This window comes from Ceratotherium simum, chromosome 2, assembly GCF_057802395.1.
Source record: "Ceratotherium simum simum isolate JZ-2026a chromosome 2, ASM5780239v1, whole genome shotgun sequence".
Classification (NCBI taxonomy): domain Eukaryota; kingdom Metazoa; phylum Chordata; class Mammalia; order Perissodactyla; family Rhinocerotidae; genus Ceratotherium; species Ceratotherium simum.
The window spans coordinates 46,301,924-46,329,577 of record NC_141901.1 but is presented as its reverse complement, the minus strand read 5'-3'; the positions used below and the strand labels follow the sequence as shown (position 1 = coordinate 46,329,577).

Sequence of the window (27,654 nt, the reverse complement as noted above, 5' to 3'; positions counted from 1 at the left end):
TTCAATTAAAGGTAATGTCTGATGCCTCCAAGTATATACCCAAGAATGCTGTTGAATAGAGCTGGAAGGGTTCTGGAGAACATTCCTCTAGACCCTCCAGGCATCATGTCACAAGATGTTCTGACCAAAACCAGAAGAGTGACTCTGAGCGCATGAATGAGTTGCGAGGGAGACGTCTAGAGCTGACTGTGCAGTGCCTAGAGAGGGAAAGACAGAGATGCAGTGAAGTCTGAAGGGTCTGAGAGAACTTTCTTCACTAATTGCTCCAAATAGAAACTGACATTCCCTCCTTTCCTTATTCACACTCAGCTGGAAGTTGGAAAGGCAGAAAGAGAGACACCAAGCTGGTATTCAGTTATAGCCAGTGACTTTCTGATTATCTGTAAAAATGGGGCAAGTGACTTATAGACAAAATGTGAATTTGCCAGAGCTATTTACTCCAGAGCTTAGAGCTATTTACTCTTAAGAGTCTAGGGACGTGTAGGTGGAACCTCATAAGAAACAGCCTTATCTAGATTGAGAATAACCACTATAATTTTGGGCCACGGGGGTCTAGGCAATTTTTGTACCCTTCACCCTCTTCTCTTTGCTTCTGCAACTGGGTATTGCTGTGGAAAGGAGGGATATGGAAGTGACCAAGTTTGGGTTTTTCCCTCTGTAAGCCTAAAACTCCAATTTGCTTCCCTGAAGGCCCTTTTCTTGTTACAGAGCTAAGGCATGGACTCTGAATTCTACCCATAGAAGCTAGAAATGGATACTGTCACAGGGAATAAAAATAACCCAGATAAGTCACACATTTGAGTAACAGATGCTTTCAACGATATACTTTCCTGCATCCACCAAAGCTTCAGCCCCAGCCAAGCAGAAAACCTGGGGGCCTCCTGCACAGGGACAACAGTGTGCCGTAACTGAGTCACACCACAATGGGCCACACACTCATGTGCCGTGTGGAGCTGGGTCTTTCCCACTAATTGGCTGCTGCTGTGATTTTGAGGGGCCCTGGTTGCCATTTTTCTGAGCTTGACAAGGATGAAGGGATGTGGAAGTGCTGGTCTCCAAGTGAAAGCATCCGGGTAGAAAGTGTGGGAACATGGGCCATTCACATAGGGAACATAGCAGGTGGTATCCAGGGCATGTGGTAGTGGCATGAAGGTGGGATGTGGTCCTCCCTCTGCTGAAACGGGCACCATGGAAGCCTTGGTTCTACCACTTGCCAGTCAGGTCACAATCCCAGGGGCAGCACCAGGTAGTATAGGGAGTTACAAGAATGGGCATCATGTCAGACAGCCCTGAGAATGAGACTTAGCCCTGTCTGGAGCAAGTCACTCAGTGTCTTCATTTACAAAGTGGGGAAATTAGCACCTGCCCTGTTTCCCACTCTGGGCTGATTGTGAAGAAGAGTGGAGTCGTGCACATCAATGTGCTTTGTAACTGCGAACCCATATGCCCTTTTGATACTGTCTAGATGTGGACAGAACCAGGAGGTTTCGGCCTTTCCTACTTTTTCCTTGGTCAGCATTGCTGAGCACGTGTTCCAGCCTCTCCCGCAGGCGGTCATTGATGCAGACAGACTCCTCCAGGCGCTGGCGCAGGCTGTGGATCTCAACAAGATTCTTTTCCAGCAGGTCAGCCCCTATTGCATACCACCAAGACATAGGAGAGGTAGGTGATAGGGAAGGCTGATCACTCATAGACAGGTGTGGGGACTGCCAAGGGCTTCTCCGTAAGATCCCTGCCCATCTCTATACTTCTGACAACTTCCTCCTCTCACCTGGGTACCCAGGAAGCACCAGGCAACTTTGTTTAAGGAGCTCCTGGGATTTCAAGTACAAGATGGCCTTCCATAAGGGAACTCCACAGGGCTTCCTCCCAGATAGAGGCTGAGTACCTCTCAGGGAGATGGACACTGCGCTGAAGAGCAACAGTGAGAAACTGCTAAAGGCCTCTAGGCAGGACTGGAGTAACAGAGAAAGTTTGTCTCTCTCCTTTAGTAGCAATCAAGAGGGGCTCCCTGTCTACCTCACACCTCTCCTACCTGATGATCCAGGACTGAACAACCTTTAACATCCCTCCACTAATAGAAAGACCAAGCTAAATGCATATGAAATTACATCAGGCTGTGAATAATAAGTGAAATTGAATGTTTTCCTTTAACTACTTTTTGGTGAAGAGTGACAAGGAAGACCCTGGGGAGGTGTCAGGATCTGAAGGAAGAATACGAGAGAGGAGAACATCTCCAAGGGAAAAAAAAGATGTACAAAAGGAAGGGGAAAGGGACCAAGAATAGACTTCATCCACCAGGACATCTTGATAGGTTTTCCTCTGAGAATTTCAAATGCCTTATTGTTACACTATCTGGGTCCCAGAAATTGAGCTGCTTCAAGCTATTCCTCTACATGGCTGCACCTCTAGCCACTGGATGCCAGGATGCCTGGCTCCAAACCTACTAACAAAGTTTGAGAGGCAGGATTGGCTTAGAGTTGTATACAAAGGGTTTGTGTGTGTGTGTGTCTGTGTGTGTGTCTGTAAGAATAGTCACCTATCCTGCAATAGCTCTTGATCTAAGGAAGACCTTCCCATGAAGTCTGAGCTTGAAATTCCAGAACAGTCTAAATCTATGCATAAGAAGGTTGTAGCACAGAGAAAAGGGAGCACGTGAGTGTGAGGCAACTTATGTTCCCTGTAGGGTGCTTCCAAATGCCCCTGACTTCCTTGATTCTCCTGCCCAGAGTGAGTCCCTAGGTAGGGGGATGGGAGAGACACTTAGGAAGGACCAGCACTGAGCTGGAATCTCCTTCTGTGGCTGACCTATGGGATACTGCCACTTCATCTCCTCACCCACTTCTGTGAGCCAGGATCTAACAGAGGAATAAAAAATCCTCTGGCCAGGAAAGGAATGTGTCACTCCTGTCAGTGGGCTCTATTTCACCAACCACTCCTTTGTGTTTTACCAGAGGGCTTGGAGTTGGGCTGGTACAAAGAAGAGAAGGAGGATAGGTTCCCTGATGCATTCATTTTCTGAGGCCTCATCTCGTCCCATGAGCCACTGCTGCCATGGTGCCCACGGTCTGGTGTCCCGCTCAGCTGTGTGGTGCCACTCAGAGGATAGAAGGTCTGGGCACATCTGGCTTCTGAATGGTTGCTGGGCAATGAAGCTGAATCAGCAGAATTGGCTGGGGTGACATCTGTCCAGAAAGGAACATGAGTGAGAAACAATCACGGAAGTCAGAAATGAAGTGTTTTAAAGATAATTACACTGGGCTGAATAGTGTCCTCCTCTGGAACCTCAGAATGTGACCTTATTTGAAAATAAGGTCTTTGCAGATGTAATTAGTTAAGATGAGATGATACTGGATTAGGGTAGGCCTAAATCCAACATGACTGATGTCCTTAGAAGAAGAGGAGAGGAAACATAGAGATAATGAGACCTACAGGGGAGAAGACCATGTGACAAAGGAGGCAGAGATCGGAGTGATGCATCTACAAGCCAAGGAATAGTCCCAGCAACCACCAGAAGCTAAGAAGAGGCAAAGAAAAGGGAGCATGGCCCTGCTGATACCTTGATTTCAGACTTCTAGCCACCAGAACTGTGAGAGAACAAATTTCTGTTGTTTTAAAACACCCAGTTTGTGATACTTTGTTATAGAAGCCTTAGAAAACTAATAAAGTAATCCATGGAATAAAGACTAAGGCAGCTGTCAGTGACCCCAAGCCTATTGTTGAATATCATTTATATAAAAACTCATTTCCCAAGGACTATAAATTTCAACCCAAGTTTACTGGCATTTCCTGGCCTATGACATTAAGAAGTAGTGGTTAGATGCCTTATCTGAGGGTCACGGTGCACACACAGGAAAAGTACAGGGGGCCTCTCCTGGCCCCCTCTATGATTCCCAATGCTGGAATGATCCCAGGGAAGTACTTAAGAAATGTCTCCTCCAATAGCAGGACTCATTGCCAATCTTAGAAGTCAGGAGAGTAAGGAGATGAAGAATTTTGCTGGTATGTGAACAGGTGATCTACTCACCTGTTGATTATCACTATTACTGATGGACTTAGAACTTCCTATGGCCTTGGTTGAGAGTAAGCTGATTTTCCAGGGCGGGGATAAAGAAGGTTTACAAGGAGATGGGAATCACATTTTGATTGAGTTCCTGCTTTAAGTCAGATATTGTGCTAAAGGCTTAACAGTCTATGTTCTTGTCAGGACCACAGCAGCTAATGCTTCATGAGACTGTTCTACTTTGGGGTTGTTGGAAGAGGAAGAGAAAATGGCCTCCACTTCTGGCCAATGTGCAGAGAACCTACACAGGGTGGCTCATTCCTGGTAGCTCCCACTCCCTCTGCCTCAGCTGACTCTGGATGCCTACTGAGGCTGAGGGAGTCTCTGGGGAAGGCAAATATGATTTGGCTCCAACCCAGAATGGCTCACGAGACTGTAAAAATAATTCTTAAATAGGTATAGCTCAGATTGTCTGGCTACAGTCCAAAGAATGACTGGGGTATTTCTGCATGTGGAGTTATAGAATCAAAAAATATATGACATCTTACAGCTCAGTGATGCTGTGAGGATATGGCCATGTCCTTTGCTGTCTCCCTTTGAGAGAAAAATCCCACTGAGTGGTAGGGCCATAATTCAAAGAGAAGTTTAAGAGTCTGCTCCCTTTCAAGGAGTCTTATTTTATTTTATTTTTTTTTTTTGAGGGAGATCAGCCCTGAGCTAACATCTATGCTAATCCTCCTCTTTTTTTTTGCTGAGGAAGACCAGCTCTGAGCTAACATCTATTGCCAATCCTCCTCCTTTTTTTCCCCAAAGCCCCAGTAGATAGTTGTATGTCATAGTTGCACATCCTTCTACTTGCTGTATGTGGGACGCGGCCTCAGCATGGCCGGACAAGCGGTGCGTCGGTGCGTGCTCGGGATCCGAACCCGGGCCGCCAGTAGCGGAGCGCGCGCACTTAGCCGCTAAGCCACCGGGCCGGCCCTCAAGGAGTCTTATTAAGGGCCATAGAGAGGACAAGTTTCTCTCCTGAGCAGGTAAAAGTGAGATCCTTGTTTCCCTTCAACCAAGCCGAGTTCCCCTAAGGGACTGCACACTTAAATCAGTATCCAGTAGTTCTCTCCTTCCCCAGTTTACATAATACCAGATGCAATTAGCAAAACCAGGAAATGAAAAGATAACCTATCGTAAGCCTTTAGCACAACACCTGACTTACAGTAGGAATTCAATCAAAATGTGATTTCCATCCCCTTTCAAACCTCCTTTATCCCCATCCCAGAAAATCAGCTTACTGTCAACGAAGGCCATAGGAGGTTCCAAGTCTGTCAGTAACAATGATCATCATTTTCATGTCCCAGTCTCCCCTGGCCACACAACACAGGAAACACGCGACACACTGCACATGGAAAGCAACAGAGAACAGCCTCTTGGGCGGGGAATTTAGCCCAACAGCGAAACTGCCACTCCAGCTACACTATTTGTTAACTGCCCCAGAAATTTTGGCCCATGAAGCAAGGAAGGAGCAGTGAAAAGCCATTGCCCCTCTGAGAGGATAATGACTTCAGATGGGAAAAAGAAGGGCTTCAGCCTCCTCCAGAAAAAATAGAGGTAGCTGAAAATAAGGCTGATTCTTTCTGGGAGTGTCACTCCAGAGGCCACATCTCAAGTGTGGCCATTCCTACAAGTGGAGGCAGGAATTGCAGGTGAGGGGAAGGTGTGTTTGCCCTTCTGCTGCTGTCTCTCAGGGCAGCGCTGAGGTGGAACCAACTGCCTCTGGGAAACCGAGTTCAAGGATGCACATAAAACTCCCATTGGCCCCTTAGAAGAGGTCACAGACATATCAAGGGCAGCTCATCCACTTATAAATTCTTGGGTGGAAGTGTGATGTGTGTAGGGTCTTGTCTCCTTTGCACAGGCTACTCCTTTGTGCTGGGCATAGGGGCAGAAATAGTGGAATGGGGAAAACACTGATTCCATAAACCTAGCAAAAGAGGTGTGCAAAGGGGTGACTCTCTCCCTGCTTGGTCTCTGACTGCTCAGGCTGCAGTGCAGTGGACAGTCTGAGCTTTAGAGCCAAGCAGGCTGGCAGAGAATATTACCCTAAGCTGGGCTGTCTTCAGTAAGTTCCCTGAATTTGCTGAGCCTCAGTGTCCTCAGGTGTGCTGTAAAATCAGGACACCACCACCTATTTGAGAGGATTGCTGTGCTGATTAAATGAGGCAACATATGTATAGCAGCCAATAATGTGAGCATAATATGTGCTCAGTAAATGTGAATTTCCTAACTTTCCTTGGCTACTATAATCCTGGAGGAAACATTACGCTGCTCCGATTGCTCATTCATTGCCTAAAATAGTCAATTCATTAAAAAATAACAGCTATAGCCAGGGACTAAGTTTCTTGGTGGTTGTCCACACCAGGATTAGACTCATACAGTTGCCTAAAAATTCAAATGCTTTTCTCAAGAGGGAAATTAAAGAGAAAGCTGAGCAAGAGAAAATGAAAGTTTGATTTTAAGCTTATTCTCCTCCTGCTATCTCCATCAAGGCTACCCAAGAGCCCTTCTTGGGGAATTCTGGGGAGGGGCATGCTGGTGATGCATTCAGCCTGAACCGAGACATGTCCCAGTTACTGATGGTTTCGAGGATATTACAGCCGAATTAATAGAATGATGGATGGAATCCATAAATCCCCAAATGATAAAGAATATTTAGTGGTGAATAGAAAATAGGAACCATGGCTGTTTACCCCAAAGATTATAAGATCAGAGGCCCAGTGTTAGTGAAGTTCATGTCCATGGTCTGAAAGATGACATGATTGTGTTGCAGTGATAAGGGAGCATTTGGCCCCTCCCATTCCTAACTCATGACCCCTCATCTCAAGTCCAACACCATGTATGTGCCAGAGCTGATCTAGTGGCTGATGATGTGTGGGACTAGGAATGAAGAAAAGCTACCTATGATTTCCTTCATTAAGTAGTAGATAATAACAACAATAAACAAACACATAGGGACAGAGATTGGATTGGTGGTTACCAGAGGGGAAGGGGGGAGGGAGGAGGGTGAAGGGGATAATTGGGTACATGTGTGTGGTGATGGGTTGTAATTAGTATTTTGGTGGTGAACATGATGTAATCTATGCAGAAATAGAAGTACAATGATGTACACCTGAAATTTTTACAATGTTATAAACCAATGTTACTGCAATAAACAAAAAATTAAAAAAAAAAAAAAGAAAAGCTACCTAAGTGACACCCTTGGGACCTCTGCTTGGCACTGAGTCCCAGACCTCTGCTCAACCAAGTACATCACAGTGGATCCGCAGGGCCTGGCTACAAAGACGCCTCCTCTTGGCCTAGACAGAGGAGTAAGCACCTAGAAACTGGAGGCTATCTGGGTACTCACTGGCCACATCCACTGCAGGGCGCACTTCCTGCTCACCAAGCAGAAGGGAAGTGCTGCTGGGGGAGCGATGGACGGCGGTCTGGACATGGCTGCTGGAGTGGATCTGGGGCTGAGTCTGAGCCTGGGCATCCTGCTTGGTCTCTTGGACTTCTGCCCCTTTACCCATCCCATGCATCTCCCTTAAGAGACTGGTGGGGTAAGAAAGACAGAAGGAAAAATGAAGGTCACCCAAACGCCACAGCTATACTGATCCATGGGCTCACAGGAGAGGCCTCAGAAGTCAAGAAAACCATTCCTTCAGAAAAGAAGCCAAACAATTCATTTCTGTTTGGGGATAGACTGTGGGGGACAAGGGAGAACAACAATCGTCCAGTGCCTTGGCCACAAACATCCTGAGGAAGAGATAAGACCCCTCGGGCCCTTTAAATAACACTCATGGTTCCTTCACAAGATACCCAGAGGCCCATAAGAATTCAACACACTCTGTGAACATAATCTGTTAAACAGTATTTGCAGTGGCCCATTTAAAACTGCTTCCTGAGGCAATGTAGCCTCCCAGGTGTCTTGTAGTTTCTAGACATCCTTCCCCAAGTATAGTCATACAGTATAACTATTTTTTTTTGCAAGGAAAATTTGTAGCTATTTAACATCTGCCAGCACCCCTTGGGTCATCCTTGAAGAAATCAGATATAATCTCACTCTGGTCTTTAAAGGTCTAGAGGAAATCAAAGGTGATCCCTGAGGGCACAGGAGACTCCTAAGACCGAAGAGTTAGGTTAGAGCAGCTCTATATTACTAAACTCATGAATTAATATGAGAATGGGAACCAAAAGATTAACACATTTTTAAAAAATAGGAAACAAGACCATTTTTTCACTAGGGACACATAATGGTTTGATGGTATAATCAGTTGTTTGTTTTTATATGGGATGTGAAAGCTCCTGATCCTTTGATCTTCTGGCCCTTGCTTCTGGATCCTTCACCAGATTATATCTTTCTGAAAATTTGGAGTTACCAGAGGGTCCGCTGCGTCTGTGCTGATTGATTCTTCTTACTTATACAGTCATCTGAAAACCAAATTCAAAAAAGGAGCAGTCATAATTTAAGCAGGTCTCATTTCCCAGATTACAAGCAAACATCTGGTCCTCTCCAGGATCAGAGACATGACTACTTAATGCTCAAGTCCAGGATACTCTGAATTTTCTCAGGAGACCTTGGGTTGAGTCTTTAGAGAATTTGCCTACAAGCTTTCCTGAGCCCACCATGAAGACCATCATCTCTACTTGCTCTGCCCTGAGTCAGAGTAAAAAAGCTAAAAATGTCTTTTTTTCCACAGATAGTGGGACACTTGTCCAGCTGGCCTCTGGACCACTCTAGCCACAGCCTCCAAGTCCCACCACAAAGCTGGTTCCCAGTCCTGTGTCTGTGTGTCCCATCACAGCTTTCATGAAGAACCTACTCCTGTCTCCGTAGATATGACAGACATCCTGTCCCACCTTTTCGTCTTCCATCGGGAGCCTGCGCAGTGGCCTTAAGCCTGCTTACTATGCGCCCTCGGGTGCTCTAAGGAATATTCTATGTAAAAGGCTCCTGAAATAACTAATGTTCCCACCACTAGGTACTAGTACAGATAGTGTCTAAACCATGCTTAAATCAGCATGATTCTTTTATCTTTTTTTTTTTTCTGAGGAAGAGTTGCCCTGAGCTAACATCTGTTGCCATCATCTTCCTCTTTTTGCTTGAGGAAGATTCGCCCTGAGTAACATCTGTGCCAATCTTCCTCTATTTGGTATGTGGATCACCACCACAGTATGTCCGCACCCAGGAACTGAACCCGTGAACCCAGGCCACAGAAGGAGAGCACACCAAACTTAACTACTAGGCCACAGGGCCAGCCCCCACTTTTATCATTTTTTTGAAGTACATTGACTAATATTGCTTTTCTGATCCTTAGAACAATCACGCAGCCTTCAGGGGCTGGTATTATTTAACCTAAATTTTTAGGTGAGGAAACAGAAATCAAAAGAAATGTGAACCTGTCCAGAGCTAGTAATGAACACATACAGGCTAGAGTAAAGGTCTTCAGATTCCTACGTCAGAGTTCTTTTCACAAAACTAGCTGCCCCTGTTCCACCTCTCTTTCTGCCAATTAGTTTCAGATAAATGCTATCACATGCAGCAATGCCTCTTGTCCTAGTGGCCATATTCCATGAGAGATGGAGGAGCTGGTGATCATCATGGCATCCCCAACCCTGTGTGCTTCTCCTTGTTGCTCCTCATCAGCCAGCCTTGACTCTGCCATGGCCCCAAGATGGTGATTACAAGGGACACCAGATTAAAAAGTCACTTATGGATAGCTGTGGGCTTGTGTGAGCCTAGGTTCTTGGAAGGGACTGAAGGCCTTCCTGAGCCCTGGGGCCAGCTTACCTGTGCTGAATTTGCTGGCGAGGCTCTCTGCCAGCTGGCTTCCCTTGGCCAGCTGCTCACGGAAGTGCTGCTCCATGTAGTGGTCAATTTTATTGCTGCTGAGGAGCTCTTCAAAGGTCTTCACTGTGTTCTTGACATGCTGGATGAGACGGGAAGAGACAGCTCTCCCCATCTTTATCTGCTGCCGCAGGTGGGTCAACTCCTGAGCCTGATCTTGGATCAAGGAATGATATTTCCTGCAGTGGGAAAGAAACAGTAAGGGTGGAAAGGGGTGACTGATAGGTTACGGCGTTTCAGCAGAAGGTACTTTGAGAATTTCACCAAAAGAGCCCCCACACTGAATTCTAGCACGTGTTTAGTGACCTGAATATGGTAAAGGGAGTGAAGGAAGGAAAACAAAGCCTTCCTCTGTGTGGAAGACCCCTTCTAAGACTGTCTTTCCCCCTAACCCATACTTCTGAAAACAGAACCAGGCTTTCTTCTCTAGTTCTGCCTTAAAATCTGCTCCCAGTCCCTCTCTTAAGCTTATAATCCATTTCAATACAGTAAACAAAGCTAGGTGTTAATTGGAAAGTTGAAAGGGAAATCATCATGTGAGAGAAGAGATGACTTGTACTAGGCAACAGGATTTTTCTCTCACCAGGATGGACCTATCCTCATCTTTTCTATAGATAGCCAAGGTTCAACTGACAAGACATTTTCAAGCTCCTCTAATTTAACCACGGTATACTATCACTTCTGTATCCTCTAGTATAACTAACTAGCACAGTGTTTGCCAACAGGGATTTAAAAGAATAATCTGAAAAAATGATCTCCAAACAATGGTCTGAATTAATTTAGAATCCCATGATATCCTGGCCCACATTACTATTTGTTACAGAGAAGAGTGAAAGAGAAGGTTTTAGTTCATCTTGTTCCTGACAGAGGCAAAGCAGTTAGACAAATGGAGCAGGAATCAACCGGCCTGGATTTTAGCCTCAATGCACTCTACCCTCCCACTGAAAACTTGGGAAGTCACTTTATTACATTGTTCCTCAGTTTCTTTATCTACAAAGTGAAAGTAAAATACCTACTTTGCCTTTTTAGAAATATGGTCAAGATTGAAATTTATTTTAAATGTTGGGATGAGTAGAGCAAAGCCTGTAAAGCATTTAACTTATCAAAAAGAAGACAGATTATCATTCATTACTTTGATAATGGTGAACTTATAAGACCAATTTGACATCCTCTGTGTTTCTGCAGGTGTACCAGGGCAATGCGTTCTGATTTCACCAGTTTCTCCTGGAGTGTTGTCTGTATTGTGCCAGCAGGGAGCACAGGCACTAGTTGTTTTCTGAGAAGCTGAAGTTTGCCTGAGGCCTAGAGTCACTGGTCTGGAATAGGTAGTCGAGGTGTTGGAAGGAGCCAGAATGGGGATCCAGGCAGGTTATCCCCCAGGTAGCATAAAACCCCTTATGAACCTTTTAAACCACCCGTACTTTATTCAGTTTTCTGTCCAACATTTCTCATGTCATTAGGCAGCTAGTGGTTACTTGACTAAGAGCACTTTCAGAGCTAGGAATGTTTTATTCATCTTATGTACACAGCCAAACACAGAGGAGGCTCTCAGTAAACAGTTCTTCAATAATGGAAAAGTACTTGTAAACCTCCACTCATCTCCCACTGTGTTCCTCTCCTGTGTCCTGTCCTATGTCCTCTCAGGGATCCTATGCATTCTCCATTAACACAGAAAACCCTTCTCCCTAAGCAGCACCCTGCACTCACTTGTGGGGAGCTCTATGAAATGGGAATGTCCTCAGAAATTCATCTCAATGAGTGACACCTTCTTAGGAAGAGATAGCCTTGCCTTACACTCTTTTCATCTGGGCTTCCAAAACACCCAGAAGTTAGAACAATTGGAACACTCTGTTGAAGCTATCTATTTGTATACTTTTCTTCCCCACCAGTTTGAGTTCATCCATGGAAAAGACCACTGGAAAAGATCAGATTGTATTGACTCCAGGTGCCTAACATGGTATCTGGCAAATGATACATTCAATAAATATTTATATTATGCATAAAAGCCTTTCTCAAATGTAATATATGTACAGAAAAGTATTATTATTACTGCTGCTTCAGGTACATCAGGATTCAAGCACACTGCAATAGCCCAGAAATTCTACTTTGATTCAATATGTAGATGATTTACTTCATTGTTCCTCATCTAGAGAGAATGCAGAAGTTGATTCAAAATATGCATAAGGCCTCTCAAGATAAACTTCAGTTTTCATAAGAAAAAAGTACATTACCCGTGTCATGATTTATCTGCAAAAAAGAATCTTTCTGTCTCCAGAAATAATAAGTACCACCCAATATTACCCCAACCTATGACTAAGAGACAACTTAGAGGCTTCCTCAGACTTGCAGGATATTGCTGAGCTTGGGTCCCTCATTGTTCCTTGTTCGCTTCTCCACTCTGTGAACTGACTAAAAGTAACATTCAAGAACCTCTTCTTTGGGAAACAAAATATAAGGAAGCCTTTACTGAAATTAAATGGGCTTTACAAAATCCTCCTGCATCAGGACTCCCTGACTATACTAAACCTTTTACATTGTTTGTTCAGGAATGTAATAATCAGGCTTTGGGAATCCTTACTTAAGAACACGGAGGAAAAAATAGACCTATAGCCTATTACAGCTTACAGTTGGACCTAGTGGCTAGGGCATACCCAAATTGTTTAAAGGCAGCAGCTGCGGCCACTAAAATTGTAATATCCTCCTTGAAACTTGTTCAGGGAAATGAATTAAATTTACAGTTCCTCATGCTGTAGAAAGTTTGCTAAACACTGAGCATACATACCATTTCTCAGTAGTAGGCTAACCTCTTATGATATTTTACACCTGTCTGCTAATCTGAGCATTCTTCACTGCAACTCCTTAAACCCTGTTACCCCCCGACCCTTACCTGACAAAGGAGAAACTCATGACTGTGTTGAATTGGTCTCCCAAAATCTAACTCCTAGATTAGATTTGCAAGAAACCCTATTAGCCAATTCAGTTTAGTACTCTATGTTGTTGGCTTCTATGCCAAAAATTCTAAAGGAAAATATCAAGCCAGATATGCTGTCACTACTCAACATGAAAGAGGTGTCCTTCCTCAGTTTAATTCATCCTAACTTGCAGAGTGTTTGCCCTCATTTGAACCTGTGAATTGGCAAAAGAAAAAACTGCAAATATTTACACCAATAGCAGGTATGACTTCAGAGTAGTCCATGACTTTGGTATGCTCTAGAAACAGAGATTTTTAACATTAAGTGGTACACCCATAAAAATGGACCTCAGGTTGCTGACCTCCTCTTTGCACTAGTATTACCCTCACAAATTGCTGTCATAAAAATTCAGGCTCATATCCACTGATCAGACCCTGTATACCAGGGAAATGTGATGACTGACTTTCATGCTGAGGCTACTACTCAAGAAATTCTTAATGTACCAAAACTTTGTAATTTAAATGAACTCCATAAAATGGCCAAGGGATGGATACCAAACCTTTTTGCAAAGCTGTTTTCCTGAATTTCCACAAGCTACAATTCACTGTAGATCCAAATCGGATTACTTAAGGCAATTCGTGTAATAGACAAAAAGATGTATCTGATGCTGAAAGACAAAAGTAGCACCAAGAAGGATGCAAATTTAACATAGAAAAGGACTTTGGGAGGGCTCAAATGCCTACCTGGTGCTTCCTGAATCCTTCAAACTACCAGTCTTGCAAGCACTTCATGTGACTATCCACCATGGAATTGACAAAATGACTCAAATGATGAAAAAATATTAGTGAGGTGATTGTTCTAAATTAGCATGACAGGTTTATAATCAATGTTTAACCTGTCAATCACATCACCTGGGTAAAACCATTAAAGTAACTCCAGGGGCAGCTCCCCCACCATCTGAACCATTTGGACGTTTACAATTAGACTTTTTCAATTGTCTCCTCTTATGGGTTATCAATATGTACTTGTAATGGTATGTCTATTTTCTAGATGGGTAGAAGCTTCCCCATGTTGGAAAGCTGATGCCACCACTATAGCAAAGAAATTATTGGAAAATGTTTTCCCATTGTGGAAAATCTCAAATGAAATTTCAAGTGATAGAGGGACTCACTTTACTGGACAGGTTATAAAACAACTAAACCAAGTTAATAAAACATTATGGCACTATCATTGTTCCTATCATCCTCAGTCTTTAGGGAAAGTTTAACATATCAATGGTATTCTAAAATTAAAATTGGCAAAACTGACTGAAACCACAGGAATACCATGGCCTAAAGTGTTACCCTTAGGCCTTTTGACAGTAAAGTCAATATCTTTTGGGAAACAAAAATTAACAACTTATGGAATCATCACTGGGCTATTCATGCCTTTGATGATAGAACGCCACACACATCCTGCCCTTGTAAATTCTAATATGACCAAATATTGTAAAGCACTAATGTAATATTGAAAAGCTTATATTCAGTACGTCAAGGAGGCTTTCAGAGACCCTCAACCTGATGAAGACTTTGTACTCCCTTCACTGGAACCTGGAGACTGGGTGTTCTACAAGAGACAACAATGAAAAACAGCAATTAAACCTTGATGGAAAGGGCCCTACCCTCCTTTTAATTTCTCTCACAGCAGTTATTTTACAGGATATTGAAACTTGGGTCCATGTCTCTCAATTAAAAAGCACCCCCACCGACTCTTGGACTTGTCAACCTACGGCTCACTTAAAATTAAGAATTTCCAGGGGAAAAAATCTTCCCTCGAAGCAGACAACAACACAAGGTAGAGCTTACACCTAAGACCACAGAACAACATTCTGCTGGATCCCCCGTCTTTTTCCAGGACTTGTTTTTATAACCATTATTGTGATATTACTGCTTTACAAACTAACACAAAATGTTCATGTTCCTTTTCCTATTAGGGATTTTCTCTACCCACTAAGGTCTACTATTCAATGCATACTCTCCTTTACTAATCAAAATGACTGTTGGCTTTGTAGCCACTTAAATGCTCAGGAACACTCTCAGGTAATATTAGAACCAGCCCCTATACGTGCTTGGATGACGGGAAAACGGCTTTACCAAAAAGTTTGCTATCCATCCTTTGGCCATTCAACTAATACTTATGGCCAATTAATCTGATATTGGGAGGAAGTTTTGGAAGCCAAAGGATGGCCCAGAACCACTGTAAACTTCATTACTGGCAATCTGTCCTTATGCATAGAAAACCTTAATGGTACTGAAATTGACTTCGGACGTGTTCGGGACTAACTCTGTAATCATACCCTTTGGTTGGATTCAGATGTTGGAGACTGGACTCCTATATATAATGACACAAATTTTAAAACAGATAATGACAACAGATACCTTTGATTATGCTATTAAGAAAATTACTGAAGCCAAACTTAATTTAGCTTATTCTGCAAAACAAGTGAAAATTACCTTGGGCCACTTCTTGTAAATACCTCTGGAAATCATAAATGAAACTTAAACTGTTCCCCAAAGTTGGCATGAGGTGGCCACTTTAAACTAATCCTCTATCACTAGGAAAACTCTAATGCTGTAACCAATCATTGTAAATAATAAATAGCCACTGCATTCTCATTATATAAGCTGTTTTATAACAATATACCTCTGAGCCTCATTCCACTGTTGGTTTGAGAGCTCCCAGTTCACAAACTGTTTTTATGTGCACAATAAACTCTTATTAATTACTACTTTAATGATCCAAATGGTTTCAATTTTGCTATTTCTGGATTTTTGATACTCAGTTCTCTCTAATTTTCTCATTCACATCAACTTTGGCTAGCCAGGTCCCCATCATCTCCATCCTTCTTCTTGTTATTCTCTTTTCCAACCAAGAAGATGCTCCTTTTTCCATCTGCTCTTTCAGCTCTGAGATCTCAAGCTATAATATTAGCACAATGTTCCTTGCAAGAAACACATACACACACATGGATACACAGACATGCACCAGGGGCCAAGGCCTGGTCCTGGCTGCAGTTACTAAGATAATAGACCCTTTAACATCCCAGTCCATCAAGATGTAGAAAATACTAGTGCAGGAAGTTTATTAATTCTTATTAATATTAAATTTTATTTATATAAAATTTTATAAATATATATAAATTTTATTTATATAAAATTTTATAAATATATAAATTTTATTTATATAAAATTTTATAAATATATATAAATTTTATAAAAATATACAAATATTTTATAAAATATTTATATATTTAATAATATTCTTATTAATATTAAATTCTTATTAATATTAAATTATTATATTTTTATTAACATCTTATTTTACAGATTAAGACATTGAGGCTCATAAAAAATAAGAAATATATCTGATATATGTCAATAATATCTCAATAAAGTTGCGGTGGGGGAGAAATATACCTGAGCTTCCATAGATGGTTGGTGGAAGAGCCATTATTAAAAATTTTGGCTCCAAACTCCCAATCTAGTGTTCTTTATCAGTACCACGCATCCTCTTGTTCTAACTTTCAGGGGTCTCTGAGATAAATAAGGCTAATTCCACTGTTAAGACAAGGCCCTTTCCTGGAACACATTTATTATTTTGGATTCTATAGGTCCATTATTTATTCTCAGACAGTTTCCAAATAATAAATAACACATTACAGTGACAATTAAAATATATTTAGGAAAATTTTTTGCATAAAAGCTGGTTATTTGAAAAGATCAATAAAATCAATAAGCCTACAGACAAACTATGAAAAAAGGAGAGAAGACACAAATTACTAATACCATAAATAAAAGAGAGGACAGCACTATAGAGCCCATGGACATTAAAAGAATAATAAAGGAATACTATTAACAATTCTATGCCCACAAATTTGAAATCTAAATGAAACGGACCAATTCCTTGAAAAACACAATCTGCCAAAACTCACACAAGAAGAAATGGAAAATCTGAATAGGCCTATCTATTAAAGACATTGAGTCATTAATTAATAACCTTCCACAATAGAAAGCACCAGGCCAAGATGGGTTCACTAGTGAATTCTACCAAACATTTAAGGAAAAAATTATACCAATTCTCTATAGTCTCTTCCAGAAGACAGAAGCAGAGGAGATATTTTCTGACTCATTCTATGAGGCTAATATTACCCTAATACCAAAACTAGACAAGGACATTATAAGAAAAAATGTACAGACCAATACCTCTCATAAACATAGGTGCAAAAATCCTTAGCAAAATATCAGGAAGTTGAATCCAACGATGTATAAAAAGAATTATACAAAACACCAGGGGATATTTATTCTAGGTAAGCAAAACTAGTTTCAACATTTGAAAACCAATTGACGTAGTTCATCATATCAACAGGCTAAGGAAGAAAAATCACATAATCATATCAATAGATGCAGAGAAACTATTTGACAAAATTCAACACCCATTCACGATTTAAAAAAAACTCTTGGCAAACTAGGTATAGAGGGAAATTTTCTCTACTTGACAAAGGCTATCTTCAAAAAACACACAGCTAACATCATACTTAGTAGTAAGAAACAAGAAGCTTTTCCACTCAGATCAGAAACAAAGTAAGGATGTCCCCTATCACTACTCCTTTTTGACATCATATTGGAAGTCCTAGCTAATGCAATAAGACAAGACAAGAAAAGAAAAGGTTTATAGATTGGAAAGAAAGAAATAAAACTGTCTTTGCCAATGACATAATTGTCTATGTAGAAAATCTGAAAGGATCAACAAAAAAACTCCTGGAATTAGTAAGTGACTATAGTAAGATTGCAGAATACAAGGTTAATATACAAAAGTCAGTTGCTTTCCTATACACCAGCAATGAACAAGTGGAATTTGAAATTGAAAACAGTACCATTTACATTAGCATCCCCCAAAATGAAATACATAGGCATAAAACTAACAAAATATGTACAAGATCTATATGAGGAAAATTACTAAACTCTGATGAAGGAAATCAAAGAACTAAATAAATGGGGAGATATTCCATGTTCATGGATAGAAAGACTCAATATTGTCAAGATGACAGTTCTTTCCAACTTCATCTAAAGATTCGAAGCAATCTCAATCAAAATCCCAGCAAGTTATTTTGTGGATACTGACAAACTGATTCTATGGTTTACATGGAGAGGCAAAAGAACCAGAATAGTCAACACAACATTGAAAGAGAAGAACAAAGTCACAGGACTGACACTATTGACTTCAAAACTTAATATAAAGTAACCAAAGTGTGGTATTGGTGAAAGAATAGATGAATCAATGGAACAGAATAGCAAGCCCAGAAATAGACCTACAAAGATATAGTCAACTGATCTTCAGCAAAGGAGTAGAAGCAATACAATGGAGAAAAGGTAGTCTTTATAACAAACCGTGCTGGACAACTGGACATCCACACTCAAACAAATGAATCTAGACACAGACCTTACACACGTCACAAAAATTAACTCAAAATAGATCATAGACTTAAGTGTAAAACATAAAACTATAAAACTCCTAGAAGATAACATAGCAGAAAATCTAGATGATTTTGAGTTTGGTGATGACTCTTTAGATACAACACCAAAGACATGGTCCATAAAAGAAATAATTGATAATCTGGACTTGCTTAAAATTAAAAAATTTTGCTCTGCAAAAGATGTGGTCAAGAGAATAAGAAGACAAATCACAGACATGGAGAAAATATTTGCAAAAGACATACCTGATAAGGGACTGTTATCCAAAATATACAAAGAACTCTCAAAACTCAACAATAAGAAAATGAACAATCCAATTAAATAGCAGGCAAAAGACCTGAACAGACACCAAAGAAGATATACAGATGGAAAATAAGCATTTGAAAGGATGCTCATCATATGTCATTATGGAATTGCAAATTAAAACAACGAGATACCACTACACATCTATTAGAATGGTAAAAATCCAGAACACTGACAACACCAAATACTGGTGAGGATATGACGAAATAGATACTCTCGGGAGAGGAAGTCAAGATGGCGGCGTAGGCAGACTCTGAACTCACCTCCTCCCGCGGACACAGCCAATTTACAACTACTCGTGGAAAAATTACCCCTGAGACAGAACTGAAAACTGGATAAGAGGAACTCCTGCAACAAAGGACAATCCTAATTGAGGTGGAAGAGGCAGAAACTCCCTTCTGGAGAGAAAAAACGCCACCTTCACAAGCCGCAGCGCCTCACGGCCGCCCCGGGAGCAGCCCATAGGTATGCAGCCTCCCTGGAGGAACAGGGCCCTGAGCCGGGGAACACCCCCGCTGGGGGCATTTTGTGGACCCAGCACAATCGAGATGAGTGGCATAATATCTGACTTTGCCTGCTACTAAAACATTGGGGAATACCCCCAGAAAAGCTGGTTCACAAAGACATTAAAACCAGCTCTTAAAGGGCCCACGCGCAAACTCAACCATTTCAGAAAGCAACCTAAAATCACCAGAAAGAAAGGTGCACAGTGCTGTGGTGAAAAGAGACTCACCTAACAGGCCCTGAGTGCATCTCGGTGAAGGGTGAGACCTCTCCAGGGACTGGGACATTGGCAGCGGCCATCGTTGTGGACTGGTGTGGGCGTGCTGACACAGACACCATTGAAGTTCTCCCTGAGGCCTGCTGGCCCAGGGTCTGCCCCACCCGCTAGAGCACTGATTTAATCCAGCTCAGCCAGGGCAGGCATCCCACCCTAGAGACTGGCCCCACCCAACAACAAGCCCTCAGGCAACTTGTGGGCCTGCATAGATTGGTGACTGGATTCTCTGCTGCCTGGCAACTGAGCCGACTACAGCAGGGCAGGGCGTGCACAAGGAGCAGGTGGAGAGTGTGGGGCGGTGGTGGAGTGTGTGGGGCTCCCGCCGTGGAGAGACTGGGTCCGCTTCGGGAGGTCGGGGCACACACACGGGGCAGGACTGTGTTGACTGTGTGTGTGGACCTGTGGGTGGCAGGGTTTGTCAGCTGCAGAAGACTTGTGCTTCTCAAAGACCCACCTAGGGGGTTTGCCCCACCTTCCAAAGCCTGAAACAATTGGGTGCTCCTGTGCCTGAGGCCAGCCCCAGCCAGCTGCAATCCTCAGAGAGCTGACAAGAGACCTAAAGGCTGGAGGCTTATAGCAATTGTAAGGCCCTGAGCCTAACAACCTGCCATGCTGGGGGCCTACTCACTTAAAAGAAATACTGCCACACAAATGTGATATTAGAACTTGCAGCCAACTGTGCTGGGGCTCCCCACACCTGATAAAGAGACTGAAGGGCCCACAACAACTACAAGCATCTGAGCATTACAACAGCTGGCCAGGAGCATCACTCTGCCTCCCTGGGCGCCTACAGGGAGAGCAAACAGGCCACAATAGAAGGACAGACGTAGCCCACATAGGGGTCACCCCTGGAACATTGAGAACTGAGGGAAGCACACTGCAGGCCTCCTAAGCCATCACTTACATAAGGTCACCTATCCAAGAGCAGGAGATGTAGCTGACCTACCTAATACGTAGACACAAGCACAGGGAAAGAGGCAAAATGAGGTGGCAAAGGAATACATTCCAAGTAAGGGAACAGGACAGAACCCCAGAAAAGGAACTAAGTGAAACAGAAATGAGCAACCTACCTGACAGAGAGTTCAAACAAAGAGTGTTAAGGATGCTCACTGATCTGGGGAGAAGAATAGATGAACTCAGTGAGAATGTCAACAAAGAAATGGACGATATAAAAAAGAAACAATCAGAAATGAAGAATACGATACTGGAAATGAAAAATTCACTAGAGGGACTCAAAAGCAGAGTAGAGGATACAGAAGAATGGATCTGTGAGCTGGACGAAAGACTAGAAGAAATTACCCAAGCTGAACAGGTAAAAGAGAAAAGAATTAAAAAGAGTGAGGACAGTCTAAGGGACCTCTGGGACAACATCAAGCACACTAACATCCGTGTTATAGGTGTCCCAGAAGGAGAAGAGTGAGACAAAGGGGCAGAGAATCTATTTCAAGAAATAATAGATGAAAACTTCCCTAACCTAAGGAAGGAAACAGACATCCAGGTACAGGAATCACAGAGAGCCCCAAACAAGATAAACCCAAAGAGGCCCACGCCAAGACACATCATAATCAAAATGTCCAGAATTAAAGATAAAGAGAGAATCCTAAAAGCCGCAAGAGAAAGTCAAGTTACATACAAAGGAAACCCCATAAGGCTATCGGCTAACTTCTCAACAGAAAACTTACAGGCTAGAAGAGAGTGGCACGATATATTTAAAGTGCTAAAAGGAAAAACCTTACAGCCAAGAATACTCTACCCAGCAAGGTTATCATTCAAAATGGAAGGAGAGAGCAAAAATTTCCCAGACAAGCAAAAATTAAAGGAGATTGTCAACAAGAAACTAGTGCTACAAGAAACGTTAAAGGGAGTGATTTAAAGGAAAAAGAGAAGACCACAAATAGGAAAAATTATCTATATCCATGATAAGAACGTAATGGATACAAGTGCACAAAAAAGAGGTTAGATATGATATCAAAACATAAAAGGAGGGAGGAGGGGAGTTAAAGAGTAGAGCTTTCAGACAGAGGTCAAACTAAAGAGACCATCAATTCTGTATAGAAAAAGAAAGGAATAGAGAAGGACTACTAAAACACTGAGAAAAAAAAAGTTAAAAAATGGCAGTAAGTACATACTTATCAATAGCTACTTTAAATGTCAATGGACTAAATGGTCCAATTAAAAGGCATAGGGTGGCTGAATGGATTAAAAAACAAGACCCGTATATATGCTGCATACAAGAGACACACTTCAGACCTAAAGACACTCACAAACTGAAAGTGAAGGGATGGAAAAAGATACTCCACGAAAATGGCAATGAAAAGAAAGCTGGGGTAGCAGTAGTCATATCAGACAAAATAGACTTTAAAACAAAAACTGTGAAAAGAGACAAAGAAGGGCATTACATAATGATCAAGGGAACAAGCCACAAGACGATATAACACTTGTAAATATCTATGCACCCAATGTAGGTGCACCTAAATATATAAAGCAATTATTAACAGACATAAAAACAGAAATAGACAGTAACACAATAATAGTAGGGGACTTTAACACTCCACTTACACCAACGGATAGATCATCCAAACAGAAGATTAATAAGGAAACATTGGCCTTAAATGACACACTAGAACAGATGGACCTAGTAGATATATACAGAGCATTTCATCCAAAAACTGAAGAATACATGTTCTTTTCAAATGCACATGGAACATTCTCCAGGATTGTTCACATATTGGGCCACAAAACAAGTCTCCATAAATTTAAGAAGATTGAAATAATACCAAGTATCTTTTCTGACCACAATGGTATGAAACTAGAAATCAACTATAGGAAGAAAATCAGAAAAGCACAAATATGTGGAGATTAAACAAAATGCTACTGAACAATGACTGGGTCAACGAAGAAATCAAAGAAGAAATAAAAAAATACCTGAAGACAAATGAAAATGAAAATACGACATGCCAGAATTTATAGGATACAGCAAAAGCGGTTCTAAGAGGGAAGTTTATAGCAATACAGGCCTATCTCAACAAACAAGAAAAATCTCAAATAAACAATCCAACAATGCACCTAAAGGAACTGCAAAAAGAAGAACAAACAAATCCCAAAATCAGTAGAAGAAGGGAAATCATAAAAATCAGAGCAGAAATAAATGAAATAGAGACCAAAAAAAAACAATAGAAAAAATTAATAAAACCAAGAGCTGGTTCTTTGAAAAGAACAACAAAAATAACAAACCTTTAGCTAAACTCACCAAGAAAAGAAGAGAAGGCACAAATAAGTAAAATCAGAAATGAAAGAGGAGAAATTACAACAGACACCTCAGAAATACAAAAGATTATAAGAGAATACTATGAAAAGCTATATGCCAACCAATTCGACAATCTGGAAGAAATGGATAAATTCTTAGAATCATACAACCTTCCAAAACTGGATCAAGAAGAAGTAGAGAATTTGAATAGACCAATCACCAGTAAGGAGATCAAAACAGTCATCAAAAACCTCCCCAAAAATAAAAGTCCAGGACCAGATGGCTTCCCTGGTGAATTCTACCAAACATTCAAAGAAGACTTAATACCTACCCTTCTCAAACTCTTCCAAAAAATTGAGGAGGGGGGTAAGCTCCCTAACTCATTCTATGAAGCCGACATTACCCTGATACCAAAACCAGACAAGGACAACACAAAAGAAGAAAACTACAGGCCAATATCACTGATGAACATCGATGCAAAAATCCTCAACAAAATACTAGCAAATCGCATACAACAATAGGTTAAAAAGATTATACACCATGATCAAGTGGGATTTATTCCAGGTATGCAGGGATGGTTTAACATTCGCAAATCAATCAATGTGATACACCACATTAATAAAATGAAGAATAAAAATCACATGATCATCTCAATAGATGCAGAGAAAGCATTTGACAAGATACAGCATCCATTTATGATAACAACTCTGAATAAAATGGGGATAGAAGGAAAGTACCTCAACATAATAAAGGCCATATATGAGAAACCCACAGCTAATATCATCCTCAATGGTGAAAAACTGAAAGCTAGCCCTCTAAGAACAGGAACCAGACAAGGATGCCCACTGTCACCACTCCTATTTAACATAGTACTGGATATCCTAGCCAGAGCAATCAGGCAAGAGAACGGAATAAAAGTGATCCAAATTGGAAAGGAAGAAGTGAAACTGTCACTATTTGCAGATGACATGATTTTATATATAGAAAACCCTAAAGAATCCACCAGAAAACTTTTAGAAGTAATAAACGAATATGGTAAAGTTGCAGGATACAAAATCAACATACAAAAATCAGTTGCATTTCTATACACTAACAACGAAGTAGCAGAAAGAGGAATTAAGAATACCATCCCATTTACAATTGCAACAAATAGAATAAAATACTTAGGAATAAACTTAACCAAAGAGGTGAAAGAGCTGTACACCGAAAACTATAAAACATTGCTGAAAGAAATTGAAGAAGACACAAAGAAATGGAAAGATATTCTGTGCTCTTGGATTGGAAGAATTAACATAGTTAAGATGTCCATACTTCCTAAAGCAATCTATAGAGTCAATGCAATCCCTATCAAAGTTCCAACAACATTTTTCACAGAAATAGAACAAAGAATCCTAAAATTTATATGGAACAACAAAAGACCCCGAATAGCTAAAGGAATCCTGAGAAAAAAGAACAAAGCTGGAGGTATCACACTCCCTGATTTCAAAATATACTACAAAGCTATAGTAACCAAAACAGCATGGTACTGGCACAAAAACAGACACATAGATCAATGGAATAGAATCGAAAGCCCAGAAATAAACCCACACATCTATGGACAGCTAATCTTTGACAAAGGAGCCAAGAACATACAATGGAGAAAAGAAAGTCTCTTCAACAAATGGTGTTGGGAAAACTGGACAGCCACATGCAAAAAAATGAAAGTAGACCCTTACCTTACACCATACACAAAAATTAACTCCAAATGGATTAAAGACTTGAATGTAAGACCTGAAACTATGAAACTTCTAGAAGAAAACATAGGCAGTAGGCTCTTCGACATTGGTCTTAGCAACATATTTTCAAGCACCATGTCTGACCAGACACGAGAAACAATAGAAAAAATAAACAAATGGGACTACATCAAACTAAAAAGCTTCTGCACAGCAAAGGAAACCATCAACAAAACGAAAAGACAACCTAACAATTGGGAGAAGATATTTGCAAACCATACATCTGTTAAGGGCTTAATCTCCAAAATACATAAAGAACTGATGCATCTCAACAACAGAAAAACTAACAACTCAATTAAAAAATGGGCAAAAGACCTGAATAGGCATTTCTCCAAAGAAGATATACAGATGGCCAACAGGCACATGAAAAGATGTTCAAAATCATTAACTATCAGGGAAATGCAAATCAAAACTACAATGAGATATCACCTCAGGCCCATCAGAATGGCTACAATTAACAAGACAGGAAACAACATATGCTGGAGAGGATGTGGAGAGAAGGGAACTCTCATACACTGCTGGTGGGAGTGCAAACTGGTGCAGCCACTATGGAAAACAGTATGGAGACTCCTCAAAAAATCAAGGATAGAACTACCATATGATCCAGCTATTCCACTCCTGGGTATTTATCCAAAGAACTTGAAAACACCAATGCATAAAGATACATGCACCCCTGTGTTCATTGCAGCGTTATTCACAATAGCCAAGACTTGGAAGCAACCTAAGTGCCCATCAAGGGACGAATGGATAAAGAAGATGTGGTATATATACACGTGGAATACTACTCAGACATAAGAAACGATGAAATCTAGCCATTTGTGACAACATGGATGGACATTTCGGGTATTATGCAAAGCGAAATAAATCAGAGGGAGAAGGTCAAATACCGTATGATTTCCTTCATTAAGTAGTAGATAATAACAACAATAAACAAACACATAGAGACAGAAATTGGATTAGTGGTTACCAGAGGGGAAGGGGGAAGGGGGGAGGACAAAAGGGATAATTTGGCACATGTGTGTGGTGATGGGTTGTAATTAGTATTTGGGTGGTGAACATGATGTAATCTATGCAGAAATAGAAGTATAATGATGTACACCTGAAATTTACACAATGTTATAAACCAATGTTACTGCAATAAATAAAAAATTAAAAAAAAAAAAAAGATACTCTCGTCCATTGCTGGGAAGAGAGAACTGCTGAGAATGCAAAATGCTACAACCACTTTGGAAGACAGTTTTGCAATTTCTTACAAAACTAAACATACTCTTACCATATGATCCAACAATCATGCTCCTCACTATTTACCCAAATGAGTTGAAAACTTATGTCCCGATAAAATCTGCACACAATGTTTATAGCAGCTTTACTTATAATTGCCAAAACTTGGAAGCAACCAAGATGTCCTTCAGTAGGTGAATGGATATATAAACTGCGGTACATCCAGAAAATGGAATATTATTCAATGCTAAAAAGAAATGAGCATCAAGCTATGAAAAGACATGAAAGAACCTTAAATGCATATTACTAAGTGAAAGAAGCCAATCTGAAAAGGCTATGTAGTGTATGATTGCAAATATATGACATTCTGGAAAAGGTAAAACTATGGAGATAGTAAAAAGATCAGTGGTTGCCAGGGATTAGAAGGGAGGAAAGGAAGAATAGGCAGAGCACAGAGTATTTTTAGGGCAGTGAATAGTCATTCTATATGATACATAATGGTAGATACATGTCATTACACTTTTGTCAAAACCCATAAAATGTACAACACCAAGAATGAACCCTAATGTAAGCTATGGACTTTGCGTGATAATGATGTGTCAATGTAAGTTTATCAACTGCAACAAATATCTGGTGCAGGATGTTGATAGTGGGAGGGGAGGCTATGAATGTGCGGGTACAGGGCATATATGGGAATTCATTGTACTTTTCAATTTTGCTCTGATCTTAAAGCTTCTCAGAAAATAAAGTCTATTTTTAAACAAGAATGATCATGAGAATATAAATTTTTAAAATGTATCCCACAAAGTGGGTGTAGGCTTTGTGAATTGAGAGCCCAGGATTCTCATATTATCTCTGCCAAACACTATTGTGCAACTTTGATCAAGTGACTACATTTTGGGGCCTGAGTGTTCTCAGTTCTGAAATGAGGAAGTGAAACTAGCTAACTCTAAGTTTTTTTAGCTCTAACGTTATTCTCTGGGTCAGCGAAATTTAAGTGGTACATATTGACAGTGACGCAATGGAGCATGAGCAGAATTTTAATCACCTCCAAAGCTGTGCCCTAATCACTAAGCAAGTTAGTGATTATTTACAGTTTCAGTAACTGGTGCTCACAGGTAAATGCATAACAGATTAACCCCAAACTATTTAAGTGCCTTCAAAAAGTTCTAGGTAAACAGCCATTAAAGACAGATTGACAATCTAGCCAACAGGCCATTATCTGGCAATTTTATAAGCTTATTTTAAAAATTGAGCTTATCAGAATTGCCATTCCAGAAACCAAGGACACGAGCTTCAGTAGAGAATGGAGCAGAGATGGAAGAGCCTCTGTATAAATCCACCTCCTCAGGCACTGGGACAGGTCAGCATTCACTAGAGAAAAATCTGAGGTAACAGCAGATTCTTACGTGCTCACATCAGTGCAGAAGAAACACTACTCACGTGACTGGAAGATTTCCCTGAAATCTCAAGCACCCATAAAGATCATTTATGGGGTGAATACATGCGTTGTTACTTAGAATAAAACCAAATTACTCTGAATAATATAAAGTAATTAATAATAAAAATACTATAGACTTTTCTCTAAAGAATTTCCAGGAAGGTCTTAAGAGAAAGCCCTACAATTAAGGTACAGAGCCTGGATGCAGACCCTGAAAGCTGCTATGATAGCAATGACGTAATTCTGACAATGGAAGACTCTGAACAAAGAGTCTCTTACCCACTATGGGACACAGAGGAGAATCCTGCTTCCTCATGCTGAGTCTTCTCATTCACTCTCCTCTCAGCAGGTCCCTTCTTCTCTAAGGGCTGATTCATCCCAGCCTTCTGTTGGAGCATTTTCTCCTGAAGAACGTTCTTTCTGCCTCCTTTAAAAGGAAAGATGGAAAAGAAATGTGTCGGGGTCTCCAAAATGGCCAGGCTTTTCTCCAAAGCTACCTAGAAGAATCAAAACAAAATTATGGTTTAAAGATGTTGGATTAGTAAAGAGGATCCCATAGGAGCATAAAAATAACAAGAGC

General features: G+C 40.9%; 1 protein-coding gene across 1 annotated transcript; it reads right to left on the bottom strand.

Annotated features, from left to right (window-relative positions):
• Positions 1-27,654, bottom strand: LOC101407797 (myomegalin-like). Its single transcript, XM_004435933.3, has 7 exons — positions 27,354-27,654; positions 9,831-10,066; positions 8,419-8,470; positions 7,404-7,591; positions 2,952-3,185; positions 1,502-1,633; positions 1-197 (listed from the first exon to the last, which is right to left on the bottom strand). The coding sequence occupies exons 1-7, from the start codon at positions 27,470-27,472 to the stop codon at positions 109-111; spliced, it is 1,050 nt and encodes a 349-aa protein (XP_004435990.2). The 5' UTR covers positions 27,473-27,654; the 3' UTR covers positions 1-108.

What these genes read in the sequence shown, in the direction of transcription:
- LOC101407797 (XM_004435933.3), bottom strand. Translation starts at nt 27,472, where the DNA reads ATGCTCCAACAGAAGGCTGGGATGAATCAGCCCTTAGAGAAGAAGGGA. An exon ending in TCCTCTGTGTCCCATAGTGG is followed by an intron (nt 10,067 to 27,353) that starts GTAAGAGACTCT and finishes TTCCCACTGCAG; the next exon opens with GAAATATCATTCCTTGATCC. An exon ending in CGCCAGCAAATTCAGCACAG is followed by an intron (nt 8,471 to 9,830) that starts GTAAGCTGGCCC and finishes TTTGGTTTTCAG; the next exon opens with ATGACTGTATAAGTAAGAAG.